General features: G+C 29.4%; 1 protein-coding gene and 1 non-coding gene across 2 annotated transcripts; both read right to left on the reverse strand.

Moving 5' to 3' along the window:
- Nucleotides 1–378: 378 nt before the first annotated feature.
- Nucleotides 379–2,029, reverse strand: LOC132758265 (hemicentin-1-like; the record flags this gene model as incomplete). Its single annotated transcript, XM_060749830.1, is given in 3 exon segments — nt 379–576; nt 1,013–1,119; nt 1,901–2,029. Coding segments are annotated over 3 exon segments (366 nt in total), but the record flags the coding sequence as incomplete, so codon positions are not given.
- Nucleotides 2,030–4,004: 1,975 nt separating this feature from the next.
- On the reverse strand, nt 4,005–4,095 carry Trnam-cau (transfer RNA methionine (anticodon CAU)). The gene is given in 2 exon segments: nt 4,005–4,040; nt 4,059–4,095. It is a non-coding gene; the product is annotated as a tRNA-Met (tRNA).
- Nucleotides 4,096–14,325: the final 10,230 nt, after the last annotated feature.

Consider the following 14,325-nt stretch of genomic DNA (forward strand, 5'->3'; position numbering starts at 1 on the left):
TAACACATGGATAGTGACAACTGGTGACATGTTTAATGGCATATAATCAAAGTTTTCCTGTTCTATATTCTATAACATATTGCACTTCTCCAAGTATAGTTTAGCGCGGAGGAAGGTAGTCTAGTACTGGTGTAACTCTTCAGGAATGATGGTTAGGAAACTACCCGCCCCTATGACTGAAATACTGTTGGGAAAAGGCGTAAAATCAAACAAACAAACAAAGCATAACGTATAGATAAAATAACAAAGAAATGCTGAATATAAATCATTATTTATTACAACATACAATTATAGTAAGTGTTATATATTTGTTAATGTTACAGTTCATTCTATGAAAAACATAATTGCTGGTTAAGTAGCTTTTCAGTTGTCCTCTACCACTGTAACCTTCACTGATCCAAACTGAGGCGGGCTTGAGTTGACTCTACAAGTGTATACTCCTTGGTCGGAAGATTTAGCCCTGTCGACACTAAGGTTCCAGTCTCTGTTGTATGGTCTCTGAATTGTCACTCTGGAATCTTTTATAAGAGTGTTGACACCTGATGTTATCTTCTTGCTACCCTTTTCCCATGTAACCTGGGGGTAAATATAAAATATACATTGTACATGTAAACTACTAGTTAAGGTGTTTATTCGTATTGTTTTACATGTAGATATTGAATTTGAACGTGTAACACTATAAACACTTATAATGGTCAAAATATAACCTATATATTGTATCACATAATAAAATATATAGCTCCCATTATGAATGTTTCCTTTTTTGCATGTAAACTTAAGATTCATACAAGAAATTACACATGTTATAGAATTTCCCTTCTTGGTTATTTTGTGATCTCTTTTGAACAGTTTTTTTATAAAAATGATTGATAGATAAAGCTAATTAAGTAATATAACACAACGACAAGGGGGTCGTAACAATTAAAATGATTGATCAGCCAGTCTATAGTCATTAAACGGACCGAAACAATAAGGTATTATAGTAAGGTATACTATTATAAAATGTTCTTACGGTATTTGATCCCAGATCATCCACAGCACATTGTAGATATATTTCTTCGCCTTTGTATACTTCCAACTGCTTTAAAGGAACATCTATAGCTGCGGTCTCGGATACCTCTGTTAATGTAATAGTTTGATTAAATTAATTTATATTCCATGTAAAGTACATCATTATACAGAGTTACATACCAATGTTAAAGATACTGCAAAATGTTACGCATGCCAGCCTTATATATCGTAACATTTTTAATGAGATGTTTTGAGTATTATGCGTAATATCCAACTTGTTTATTAATACGTTTTGTGTCATTACGATCATAACAAGCCCGATATGGGTAGTAACACAAGCACACTTTTCCGATTCGAACCCTTGTACCTTGCAGTTACTTTCAATGTACTATTTCGATAACGAATTAACTTGACAGTATTCCATTCGCATACGTACAACATAGTACACCAATAAATTGCAAAAACGTTAAGAATTGTTTATTAGTTTTTGTTTGTAGAAAATAATAACAATGAAATAATGTTTTTCTTTGAAACACCAATGGACAGCAAAAATGTAAGTTCATGACAACAATTTAGCAATGTTTTTCTTGAAACACAATCAATTAATTGCAAAATGTCGTTTCATGTTGTTTTATTTTTAATAAAGATAATAACTTGATAGTGTTACTTTGAATAACCATCAATAAAAAAAAACAAAAATGCAAGTTCATATTTTGACGTGGTTTTTGTAAACATTTCAAATAAATCGCAGATAGAATGCAAAAAAGTCATGTAGAAAAAGGTTTTGGTTTTATTTCTATGTTTTAGTTTAAATGTTTTGTTTTGGTTTATTTAGTTGTTTGTTAGTTTACAAAAACATGAAATTAAAATAAAACATGTATGAACTTACCTGCAACTAAAATGATCGCGGCGCATAGTGTTACAAGACGAAAAAGAGATTTTCCAATCATTTTCAGAACGTTTGTTGTAGATACTGAATAATTTAAACTAGTTTTAACTCTTTGTCTGTCTCTCAGAATCCAATGCAAACCAAGTTCAAAAGGTCCCTTTATATACACATGTCATGAACTTTCAAACGAACACATGATGACCCTAATTGGCAATAATAACTTTAACATTTATTTTTATTATCAAATAATGTAATTAACAGCGCCCTTGGGCAGTATGCATTATAAAAGAGTAGATGTGTGTTGGCGAGCAGGGTGATTATCTCCATTGTAGGCTTCTGATAAATGATTTATGTAGAATGTATTGATAAATGTTATGTAATCATTGCGGCGACATTGTATTATAAAAAGTAAATGGCGCTTTAATCCGTTTTTTTAAATAAGACAAAAGGATATAATATATACTAGATAAACATTCTTTGTTTGGCAAAAAGGAAATCCTATACTTCTCAGGTTCTCATGAAAGTTAGTAAAAGATATTTTTAGCAACTTTACGAAAATTTATGATTTTACATCACAATACGACTTCATGGTTTGGAAAACAAGCAAAATGTGTAAACGGTAAAACCTGAGTTTCAACAACATTATTTCATGACATAAAAATATAACCAGCGCAAGGTTAATAATTCATTATTTGCTTTACAAATATATCTATAAAGTATATATAATTTGTTTTGATTTTAGAAAGAAAGGGAGATTAACATGACACAAAAAATAGAAAACTGCAAAGAAAACTGGCAATTACTGCTTATACGAGTATTAATTACATTCTCAATTTGATTTTAGTATATTTTTTTCTTTATTGTTTCTCTGGTTTAAAGGGTATAAAGTTATACGGGGCCGCGAACTATTTGTACAATAACTATCTTTAAAAAATCACAGCATTGTCTTAATTGAAAAACTGTTTGCAATTTTCAAATACATGTATACTGGATAGTGCATGTGCAAAAATATCGCTAAAACTACTAAAATGATATAATAATATTTCATTGATATTTTGTTTGAAAAGACTTAATACTTTTTATGTTAATATATTTTTTGTCTCCTGATTTGACCAATTACATTATCGTACAGTTTTGGATATGTTAAGGGTACATTTCGCCAGATATATAGTCTAAGATATCTTAATAACATAAAATAATGGCATCATTAATCACGATAAAGGGTGTGTATATTTAAAAGTTAATAACGAATGATATCGGAGAGATGCACAATTCCGAAATTTAATTATGAATTACTTTTATATAAATAAAATTAATTTCTATTTATTTTGAAATATCAGATAATTGATCGAACCAGTGCATGGCCGCAATTTCCCTTCAACAAGCACACCGAAACGTTTCCGAAAATGATATAATGAAAGGTTAACCTTAGTTTTACGACATGATAAGTGACTGACACGTGAAAATTACAATTCGAGCGTTATGTATGTTCATTCGATACACGTGCGCTGAATATTTCCCCATTTCGGGCATTCGTCATCAACTCTGGTACATAGTTAATTTAACTCCTACGGCAAGGAAGCGTTTTGTAATAAAGTCATATTCATTTGTAACGGAACGATAGAGTTCTTCAACTAACACAATCTGTATCAAAACGTAGGAGTAATGTTAAGAACTTATTTTTAGTTGGGATGCATATGTTAAATAAAAATGTATGAAAAATTTAGTTTATTGTGGATAGATTAACAATGGGTTATTTCGGATCTAAAATAAAAGAGGTTAAAATACTGTATACATTATGATAATAAATAATTCTTTGTTTTCATAATAAGAAATGAACTAAAATTCACTTGAAAGAGATTGCATAGTTTTGATAACAGATTTAAATTCGGATCTGAAATCATTTCAGTGTTGTCGATGTCTAAACACTGAAGTGAAACAAAATATCTAAAACATACAATGATATAATTATATACAAATGCATGATAATTCATGTTTAAAACGGTATCATTATCGTTTTCTGGATAAGTATCCATCTAAATATCCTCAGTTGTATATTGTACAGGCATTGCTATAATGTGAGATGAACGGTCATAAAAATGTATGCCCCGGGTGAGGATCGAACTCACGACCTTCAGATGGCTCGTGATTTACTGATTATGAGACTGACTCGCTACCTACTGCGCTACCGAGGCAGAAATTTATATAGTATGATGTGCACGTTTTAACGGTTTGTTCAACATAATTATTGCAACAAGATGAGGGACGTAGAAAGAAAATATTGCTTGATGTACAAATTACATGCTTCAACAGAAAGCATGTTGTTAATTTAATGTTTATCAACCTCGTTACAACACAGATACAGGAAACAACGTTTCAATGTAATTCAAAACAGAAATATGCTTACTCAGTAAATGCCACCAATCGGTTTTGAAACATTTGGAATTAATCAGACAAATAAAAGCATATACATGTTTATTAACACAGTGTACGTAACAATGAATTCTACCTTAATATAGCAACACCTCCCACCAACGACCAAATTGATTGCCCCACAAATGGTGTGTTACTCTGCAGAGGTTAAACTTTGTATTAAGCTAAATTGCAATGACATCTATGTAGATTCTTATTATTTAATCATTAAAATTGTAATAATTGTTTGATGGATATTCGCACCATATTAACAAGAACAGACATCAATATTTTTATTAAAACTACCATAACAAAATACATAGTCTTAATACAATCGGAACATCTCGGCTATTATCAATAATAACCTCAGACTTAATACGGACATTTTTGTATCTTAAATCACTTTCAGAGTCATAATTTCATTAATACCACATAACCATTTTTTTTTATAAAATTTTAACACAAAATAATTGTAAAGAAAAACAACAGAAAGTTAAAATTATATCATCATAAAGTGAATGTTACCTCATCGTTAGAGAGTGTCGTGAAGAAAAGCAAAAATATGAAACAGATGTTTATCTTGTCAATCTGGATCTAGCTGATACAGTATTTAGGATATGTTGTAAGATATATGATAAAATTTCCGCTAATAATAAACAATACAGCCTATCTCTGAGATAAACTGTTGTCAACACCTCTGTAGATTTTATACGTTATGTCTACCTGAGAACATGTGACATGTAGACCACAAGGTTTATATGAACACATATGCAGATATTTTTTTGATTTTATTTCTTTTTACAAAACACTATGTTCATGTTTACATTATGAGTTCTGTAAAATTATTTACTCTGATAGTGTTTTGTTTTGAAAAACCTTATATTATGTAATTTTACTGCTATTTGAGCCTATTTGTATCTTTATCAAATACAATGCTTTTTTTAAAGTTTATATAATTTTTTATTTAGTCCGATCGTATTGGAAGCTTATTGAAACACTCTCAAATCTAATATAATGTACTGAATGTTCAAGGAATAATTCAATGATTTCAATGAGGAAACAACTAATCGGTTTAATACAATATACATGTACTACAATTAATTAGATAATAAGAATTTATACAGTTGAAACCAATTTGTTTGGGGGCTACTCGAGTTATATTTAGTCAAAAATGATAAAATTAGAAGGACAATGAATCTGAATAAAATATGCATTGAATAAATATCTCGTTTATTACAAAACTTGCATTCCAATAGCTTTAATCTCACAGGTATTCAAACATTTGTTATTTTTTGGTCCCTCACCTCAGAAGCATATTTTCCGGCTCATTGTATGTTGAGAATTTAATACAGCTTAAGGCGTTGCTATGGGGCGTAAGGGATGTTAGACTATTACAAAAGACACAACCGTATATTTGATTTAAATGTAGTTTTGTTACACATTGAAAATTAACAATGTATGCCCCGGGTCAGGATCGAACTCACGACCTTCAGATGGCTTGTGATAATGAATTCATTTGATCATTAGGTTATCCGTATACACAACTTTGTTTAGATTGAGAAATCTGTTTCAGTAATTAATCTTACAATGTGTTTTAACGTGTCTGTAACGTGAATATATTCAGCACTTTCTATTACTTGACTTGCCATTCCTAATAACGTTACTCGAGTTATTTGTTTCTCGGTGCTTAGAAATTTACAATCAGTTTGTAAATACAGAAAAGCCGGTTAAATAGTAAGATATCCGAAACAAACAGCAGATCAGAAAGTTAACTTTTTCGAAAGAAGTTTTTCTAATCAAATCAATAAATAGTTTTAGATTATAATGAAATATCTAATGAGATAATATCGCATTACGGAAACGTTTAACAAGCGCGTCAAATGAAACATTCTGACATAATAGTTATTTTTGCCACACTTTGAACAAATGTGTGCAATAACTTGTTTATCGCTGACTTTTTAGCTAAAAAAAAAGAGTTTTCTGGAACGATGTGATATAAATTAAGATTACTTACCTACAAACGAATTCATTTTAATTTATAAAAAGAATTCCGCAATTGATTATTCGAAACTTAAACATTAGTTAATAATGTATTCCTACTTGAAAATCAGAAATAAGACAGTTTGTTTGATTACTGACGTGCATTGAAAATATTAGTATACATATTAGTGCAATTTACCGGGATAGGCACATAACTCGTTATCATCTACAGATATAATAACATTTAATAACATGAGTTGAAGTATGATTTACAAGCATTTAATAGTTCTTCAATTATGACATAACCCTTAAAACGCAAGTTTTCCAAATTAACCATACATTTTTGTAATTTATTATTATTTCAGGCACGAACGAGTACTTGAGTAGAACAATCGACGTTTTGAAAGCTAGCAGGATATCTGGATAGCTTCCTCACATGAAATAATCCAAGGTCCAAACAGGGATTCCAGCCCACACAGGTGGAGGTCAAGTGATTTTGACTTTAACGACCTTAACCAATCGGCATTTAACAAAATGGCAAACCTCTTGATACATTGACTTAGTAAATTACTGTCCTTTCATATCTAAATATTATTTTATTTCAAATGCAGAAATATGTAACTTTAAGGACGAAACAATCATACAAAAGTTCTTCAAAGTCCAAAATCATATCAAATTGTCACTGTTTGGATTATTTCTATAAACATTTACAAAAAAGATATCTAGTTTACGATATAATTAAAATTTCTCTTAATTTTTAATTTCCATATAACAGAATTTAATTTTCTTTCTACTTTAATCATCTGGAAAACGTTCTCACTTCTTATACTTATATTAAGTATTCAACAGTCTTTCGAAAACGGGCGCTACATATTCCGAATTATTTCTAATTTCAATAAGTACTTCGCAAATTAGTTTTTCTTAAGTTTATCTTATATATCTGTAAACTAGCACTGCAAACTCAGTTATTTTCCTTGATTGTAGCACAGCGTTTTAAATGTAAGAAGATTTTACCGCTCTGAAATATGTATGCATAGTAAAACATTAAGATTTACCGATTGATGATACAGCTCTTCACAATGTAAAACAACATGCTAAACAAATCACGACCACAGGCGAGATATATAATTTCTCATTTTGTTCCGCAGATTCAGTTCCACAGAAATAAGAAGAAACTGGATACTGATATTTGACCATGTGTCATGTCAGGGTGAAATAAAACAAACGATTATTTACATTAATTGTGTATCATTTACTACAGATCATTAATTGTTGTATTAAACCATAAATAACTGTCAAAATAAATTAATAACAACAAATCATTAACAATGCACCATTAACTAAGAAACATTACATACTGTTGAAGAGTCATCACAAAAAAGATTAATGAAGGGAATTATTTTTTCGTGATACCTGAATGATTAAAAAAACAAAACATACTTTATCTTTAAAAATCTAGATAGCAAACCTGATTCTTCAGTCATTCATTTTGTTATAACAAAATACTAAGATACTTATATCGCTAATCTGTATTTAAAGATTTGGACTGAAACAATTAAGAGCAGGTTTGACCAAAAATGCTGAATAAACAATTAGATAACGTGGGCAATATGAAAAATAGCTGACTTTGTTTGACGAATTATAACCAGGCATTTTTATTTTTCATATTTTAAGAATGTCTGTGAATATGTATATGACATATTGTAAGATATATTGTATCCTTTAACAACGTTCATCTAAATAAATAAATGAATAAATGTACATCCGACACACGTGAATAAATATAAAAAATATAAATACAACAACGTTGCACTTTTTGAACTGACTGATACGACCATAACTGTTATAAATGCATTATAAATGAGACCTGGAGGAAACAGCTAACAGTATACTGCCTTATATTTGCATCGCAACATAACAGCTTTATTTCATTCAAAGGATTCGTAGACAAATTTAAAATACAAAAAGCTAGCCATGTACAAATTATAAAAACAAGTTCATTTCCAGGATATAAAATTCTGAATAGCTTTCCTGTTTAGAAAAACAATGATATATTCTTGTTTTAAGTACATAAAATGTTTTTTTTTTCAATTTCATATCTGTTATTGTTTAATAAATAATTTATTTCTACATAACATTGTATTGTACTAAGGCATAATGTGAAATAGAACGGTGCTAGAACAATTGCTATGCTAATATTAATGCATTTGTAAAACCTGTATGATATTTATGCAAATATAACAATTTCCTATAAATAAATTCATTACTGGGGTAAGGTATATCTTTCTCGTAGTGTATAATCATTCAAAACTTCGGAGGTGGCATATATTGCACAATTGCGTCATTGAGCATTCACTTTATGGCCTAAATAACCATTAGGTTCCATTTTACAAAATTATTAAAACATTAAGGTCATATTTGTAACTATACAAATAATGTAATACATTTAACATATAAATATTAATGCGATAATACGGCACTCTCTGACCTGGTGCGACCATAAAGGGATTTCCTGTAACAGTTATTTCTGTATCGAATATTAGAATGGTTTTCCTATATTACGATTTTTCTCAAGTAATGAAATTAAAAGGCTAAAACAGAGCTATCAGCGGAATTATAAAAAATTGTATCTTAGGCGAACAGTTTGTATATAGAGCATTTTATTCTTTATTTTCAGTATTACACAACCTGTAATAAATTTATAATAAGGCATTTTATATGTTGCGTATATCATTGCAAATGATCATTGTATTCGATAATCAACTTTCAACCTTTGCCTTGTTTTCTATTTTACCATAAATGATTATTCTTTAACTTTCGTTTACTATTTTATATTGATTTATTATAGTTCGAAACATATATAAATTTACCTTTTTATTTGTATTGTTATCATTTAAATCTTATCATTTGTCAACGTTTGCACATACAAGTTATCCGTTGAGATTTCATTTTACCTCTAATAAATCTGAAGTGTTTTAATTGAGTAGATATTAATTTGAGAAAAGATTTTATTTACATTAATGTTAGCACGGAGTTTCAATCTCATTTTTTCCCCCAAAAAATGGTACTCAGATGCATACATTTGTTTTCATTCTAAGACTTGTATTCTTAAACTGTTTGGATATGTAAAGTCTAAACAGTAATTTGCGAGTTTTATATAATTTATTCAGATATGTGATTTGTGTTAAAAGACAAAATTTTTGATATCATATCAAACCACTTTATGAAAATTTGTAATTTGAAATAATCATGTAGGAGCTAACTTTTTCTTCCAAATAATTACATCACTGGGTGCTATTTTGTAGGACATATACATTTCTGCTTAGAATTATAAAGATATATTTAGGTCGAAGAAGTTAAATAATCATTTTAAGATATAGATTATGTCTAAAAAATGCATTATAAAACCTTTTGTATAAAATCATTCGTTTATAAAATAGACTTCCTTATATCTTTCAAAGACAAATAAGATTATTTATCTATTTTATGTGCAATACATTATCTGACAGCAGACTCATTTTATGAATTTTCCACAGTAGTATTATCTATTTGACAGCGCGGTTATGAGATAAAGTTTATGCAGAATTGTTTTCCTTTATAGATAAGTTATGCTTATGTTTTTGTGACCGAGATAGACTTAACAGTAAAACATAGATTTGTCGGACTTTTGTTTAAGAAATCTACCCTTTAAAACGACCTAAATAGAACAAAATCAGAAGCAGAGATTGTTAAAAACAACACCAACATTTGATAATTTCTTGTTTGAAAAGTTCATAAGAAAATATTGCAACAGCAATTGTCAAATGCAAGGTTTAATCTAACTGACGTAACGTTTACAAAAAAAAAGGTAACATTAAGTACTGTACTCAAGACCATCAGCGGTAACATAACAAGTTAAAATGTCATGAACATCGATTTAACACAAGTGATATAATTGTAAAATCATCGTAAAAAGCATTTGTAACATTGTAACCTTAATATCGAAGTCGTCACGGATACGTCTCAAGAGGGAAATAAGTCTTAACATTTAGTTATACTTGCCAAATAAACGATTACAAAATAAGTATATTAAGTTATTAACTTAGGAAGAAATAACCAACGTCAGTGTGGCAATGATCAGTCAGTAATCAGTAGAAGTAGACTCATGGTTGTTTCAGTAATATCTCTGAGAGATGCCCATAATTCAGAGAAATAACCAAGTTATCTTATCAAATCACCACCTTGATAGTAAATGAACAACAAACAAACACTTATTATATTACAATATCAAGGAAATTATCTTTTAGAACGAGTTCATATTTTATGACAATAAACAAGTGTTTTGATCCGTTTCTAAATGAAAAGAAAATAAAGCTATTCTTTAGGACAAAATGTCATTTTTCGGGAAATGATAATGAATTTTGAATAACTACTAAATGTTCAACTACTTGTAATGATTTAACGTTTGATTTGTAGGACCTTGCTCAAATTGTTTCAAAACTCATTTATTTTGACCCAACTGTTGAGGAAAGTTAAAATTAGGTTACAAGGCGTCTAAAAACTCAAAAAGAAAAAGAAATACTAAGTTACAGTTTAATTAAATAAAAATTTCGATTGATCTCTATATATATATATGCTTTATTATATATAAGAATTCTAGTCCTCTTGATATATTAGCCAAGGTATATTCGGATTATCATTTGGTATTTTAAGAGGAAGTTTGTACTTTATAAGCAAACATAAATATTTCTACGCTTAAAATTGAATGGAAAGATGCTCTTGTCACAGTTATCAAAATCCTGTTGATTACGTAAGATACTATTTTCTTTTTACTGTGCCAAAATATGTGTACAATACGTCAAGAACGGCACAAGTGAATGATTTTATATCAGTTTGGTTGATAAGATATATAGTACGTTATTAGCACAATGTGCTTTTTTACCATTTATTCGGTCACAAGAGACCAAATGTAGTAAGTGAGGATCAATACTTATTTTATTAAAATCAAATTATACAAGCGTGACAAGTGTTATTTGGAAGACGATTTTCGATGCCTAATGTAATGGCAACCTTTCTGTTCTATCACTCTAGAGGACCCATGACTTGAATCAATTTAAAAACTAACCCTTAAACACTTTCTTGTATCTGTCAAAGACAGTTTTATTACTTTTCTACATTTTCGTGTGGAATGGTAACTAAATGACAGTGGGCTTTCTTTATTTCATTTAAAAGTCCATTTAATAGTAGTATAAGCTATTTTATACACGCGATGATAGGTTGTGGAAACGTAAACATACATCTTTAACAGAGTTTGATAATTCATAAAGTGTTCAGTATTTACATCGTCAGCAATAGTCTTATTAAGATATATCAGTTACTGCATTATTTTCAAAGAGTTATAAATGCTGTTAAATATGTGGAAAATTTTAAAGTCTTTATCAGATGACAGAAACGCTTTTATTTTTAATACAATTTTACTTTGCAACATTTAAATGCTTACTTTGTCAACTAGGCAATTGAACTGAAATTCAAATTAATGTGAATCTGTGGGTTTCTTTTTACATAATAGTGCTGTTTCGATATTTTAGAAAACAAAGCCCAGTTGAGAAAGAACTGACAAGCAGAGTGAAGGTTTGAAATTTGTTTTCTTTGCTAGTCGATGGAATGATTACAAAGTACTAGAAATCCGATAAGGTTAATTATGCACCTTATGTTCTTGGAAGAGAAACATTCCACAGGGTTATGTTTGTTTATATTTATAATTTCTAGTATTTTCTCTAGCTAATACAGTGTTAAAAGCTGCAATAATCAGTTAGAACTATTTTTGTTTTACATATTTGCCTTGGCAAATTTACCATCGTACTAAGCGTTTGTCAGAATAATAATCAGTTGTACAACAGCTCCGGTAATCCGCATATATATTTTCATACTTTATGACAAAACGATCGCTAATTGATTTTTCATATATCAAAACCGTTTCATTGTTATTATGGTGTATATAGTGTAAAACTAATGCTTTCAAAGCAATTATATCTTGAATCAATTAGGTGCTAGATTTAAATCTAAATATGATCAAAGATAAATTTATTTAGACACAACATCTTTTTACATCTAGAAAATGTGTATTTTATAAGTTATTAATAAGAGAAATACAATTATTTTGAACTGTCGTCGAGAGACTCGGTATATAGAATGTAACCTTAACGGACAATGATAAATTATAAATTAACATTTGGTCCTCACTCCTTATGGCTGAGATAGCAAAACGTAATGAATGTAAGGTATTAAGGTCATGTATTATTATATCATACATATAAAAAAGAAAACAATCAAGACAGAACAAACAATAAAAACTGTAGCATGCTAATTCAACACTTTATTAAACAATCCACACCTAATTACTCCATTACTTGTAGTAATTTGAGTCGGTTATATTTCTGCATTTTTTTCTAATTACTTTCTTTCTTACAATTCTGATAAATACACATCTGTTTATCTGAACGATGTAGGAAAAGCTATGATTGCACATCGGGGAAACAAACATCTGTCAAAAATATAATTATAGTAACTAAAGATGTAAATGATTAATGACCGTATACAGAAATTAGGACAGTAATTGGCCTGAGTTGCAGTAACAAAATTAGTAATGATGTCGTTCGCGTACAAAGGATTCTCCAAGACATACACACTTTTGTCGATTTAAACTTTTCAAATATTCATGAACTAACAATGGTAATGTTTCCTGTCAGTGAACGTTCACTGTCTTGTCAAACATCTTGAATATTCATTCTCAAAACCTAAAAATAGGGCATCGCATACTTTATTTGTTATTTTCATTTCAAATGGAATTAATTTAGAAAATGTAATTTTACATCCAAAGTTAAGAATTGAATCACGTTCTAGTAAAGGTCCAACTAATAAGATAACTTATAAAGACAGTAGCTCAGGCAATAGTTTGACGAGACATGTCCAATAGTTTGTGCATGTTGTATCCATTGTATGAAATAAATTTTGTTTAAACTGAAAAAAAAAATGGAACTCATTTTTAGACATCATTGTTATGAATGCCGTGCATGTTATTTATGCTAAAAAGCTCAAACGGTAACTTTTCTCAATAAATAGTAAAACAAAACAAATTAATAAAAAACTACTTTTTGACCTTTTTATAACCGATGGATTTAAATTTCCACCGATTAGTTTAGTTCAAAAGCTAATACAAACATGAATGTTTAGTTGTTAAATTGATATTGACTTGATCAAAATTATGTGAGATATTGTAAGATAAGAATTTGAAAGCTTAAAACAGGAAAATCAATGGACATCGCGTCAGGTTTTTTTTTAATTTTTTTTTTTTTATTTGGTTTTATGTCACATCGACACAGGATAGGTCATATCGCGATGTTCCCCTTTACTGGTGGAGGAAGACCTCAGGTGCCCTACCGTGCATTATTTCAGGCACGAACTGGCACCTGAGTAGAACCACCGACGTTCCGTAAGCTACCTGGATAGCTTCCTCACATGAAAGAATCCAAAATCCCTGTCGGGATTTGACCCACAGCGGTGAGGGGCAAGTGGTTTGAAGTCAACGACCTTAACCACTCGGCCAAGGATGCCCCACATTGCGTCAGGTATTCGTAAGTAACTTTTAGGAAGTCTGTTTTCCGACTTGATATACTTCATAATTTATGACATTTGTAATTTCAATTGGTTAATATGATATAGTAATCAAATAAATGTTTGAAATTCAAACGTTAATGGGATCTTTTGAAGATCTTTCTTAAGGAATTCTTATTCTCTCTATTTTAAGGTAAACTATTGGTATTTTTTGTGAAAATATGATTATAAATACGGTCATTAAAAATAACAAGTGAATTGAAAAAAATTCCTTGCTTTGTTAAAAATTTCAATTACTTAACCTAATATATTAATAATAGTACTATTATAAATAAATTACTTGCACATATGTATACAATCAGCATAAACAGTAAGCAGAATAATTCTAATGGAATTTTAAATGGTTTCATTTATAATTACTCATATATATATAATGCTCT

Source organism: Ruditapes philippinarum, unplaced genomic scaffold (assembly GCF_026571515.1).
Source record: "Ruditapes philippinarum isolate M1 unplaced genomic scaffold, ASM2657151v2 ctg7859_1_1_1_1, whole genome shotgun sequence".
Lineage (NCBI taxonomy): Eukaryota > Metazoa > Mollusca > Bivalvia > Venerida > Veneridae > Ruditapes > Ruditapes philippinarum.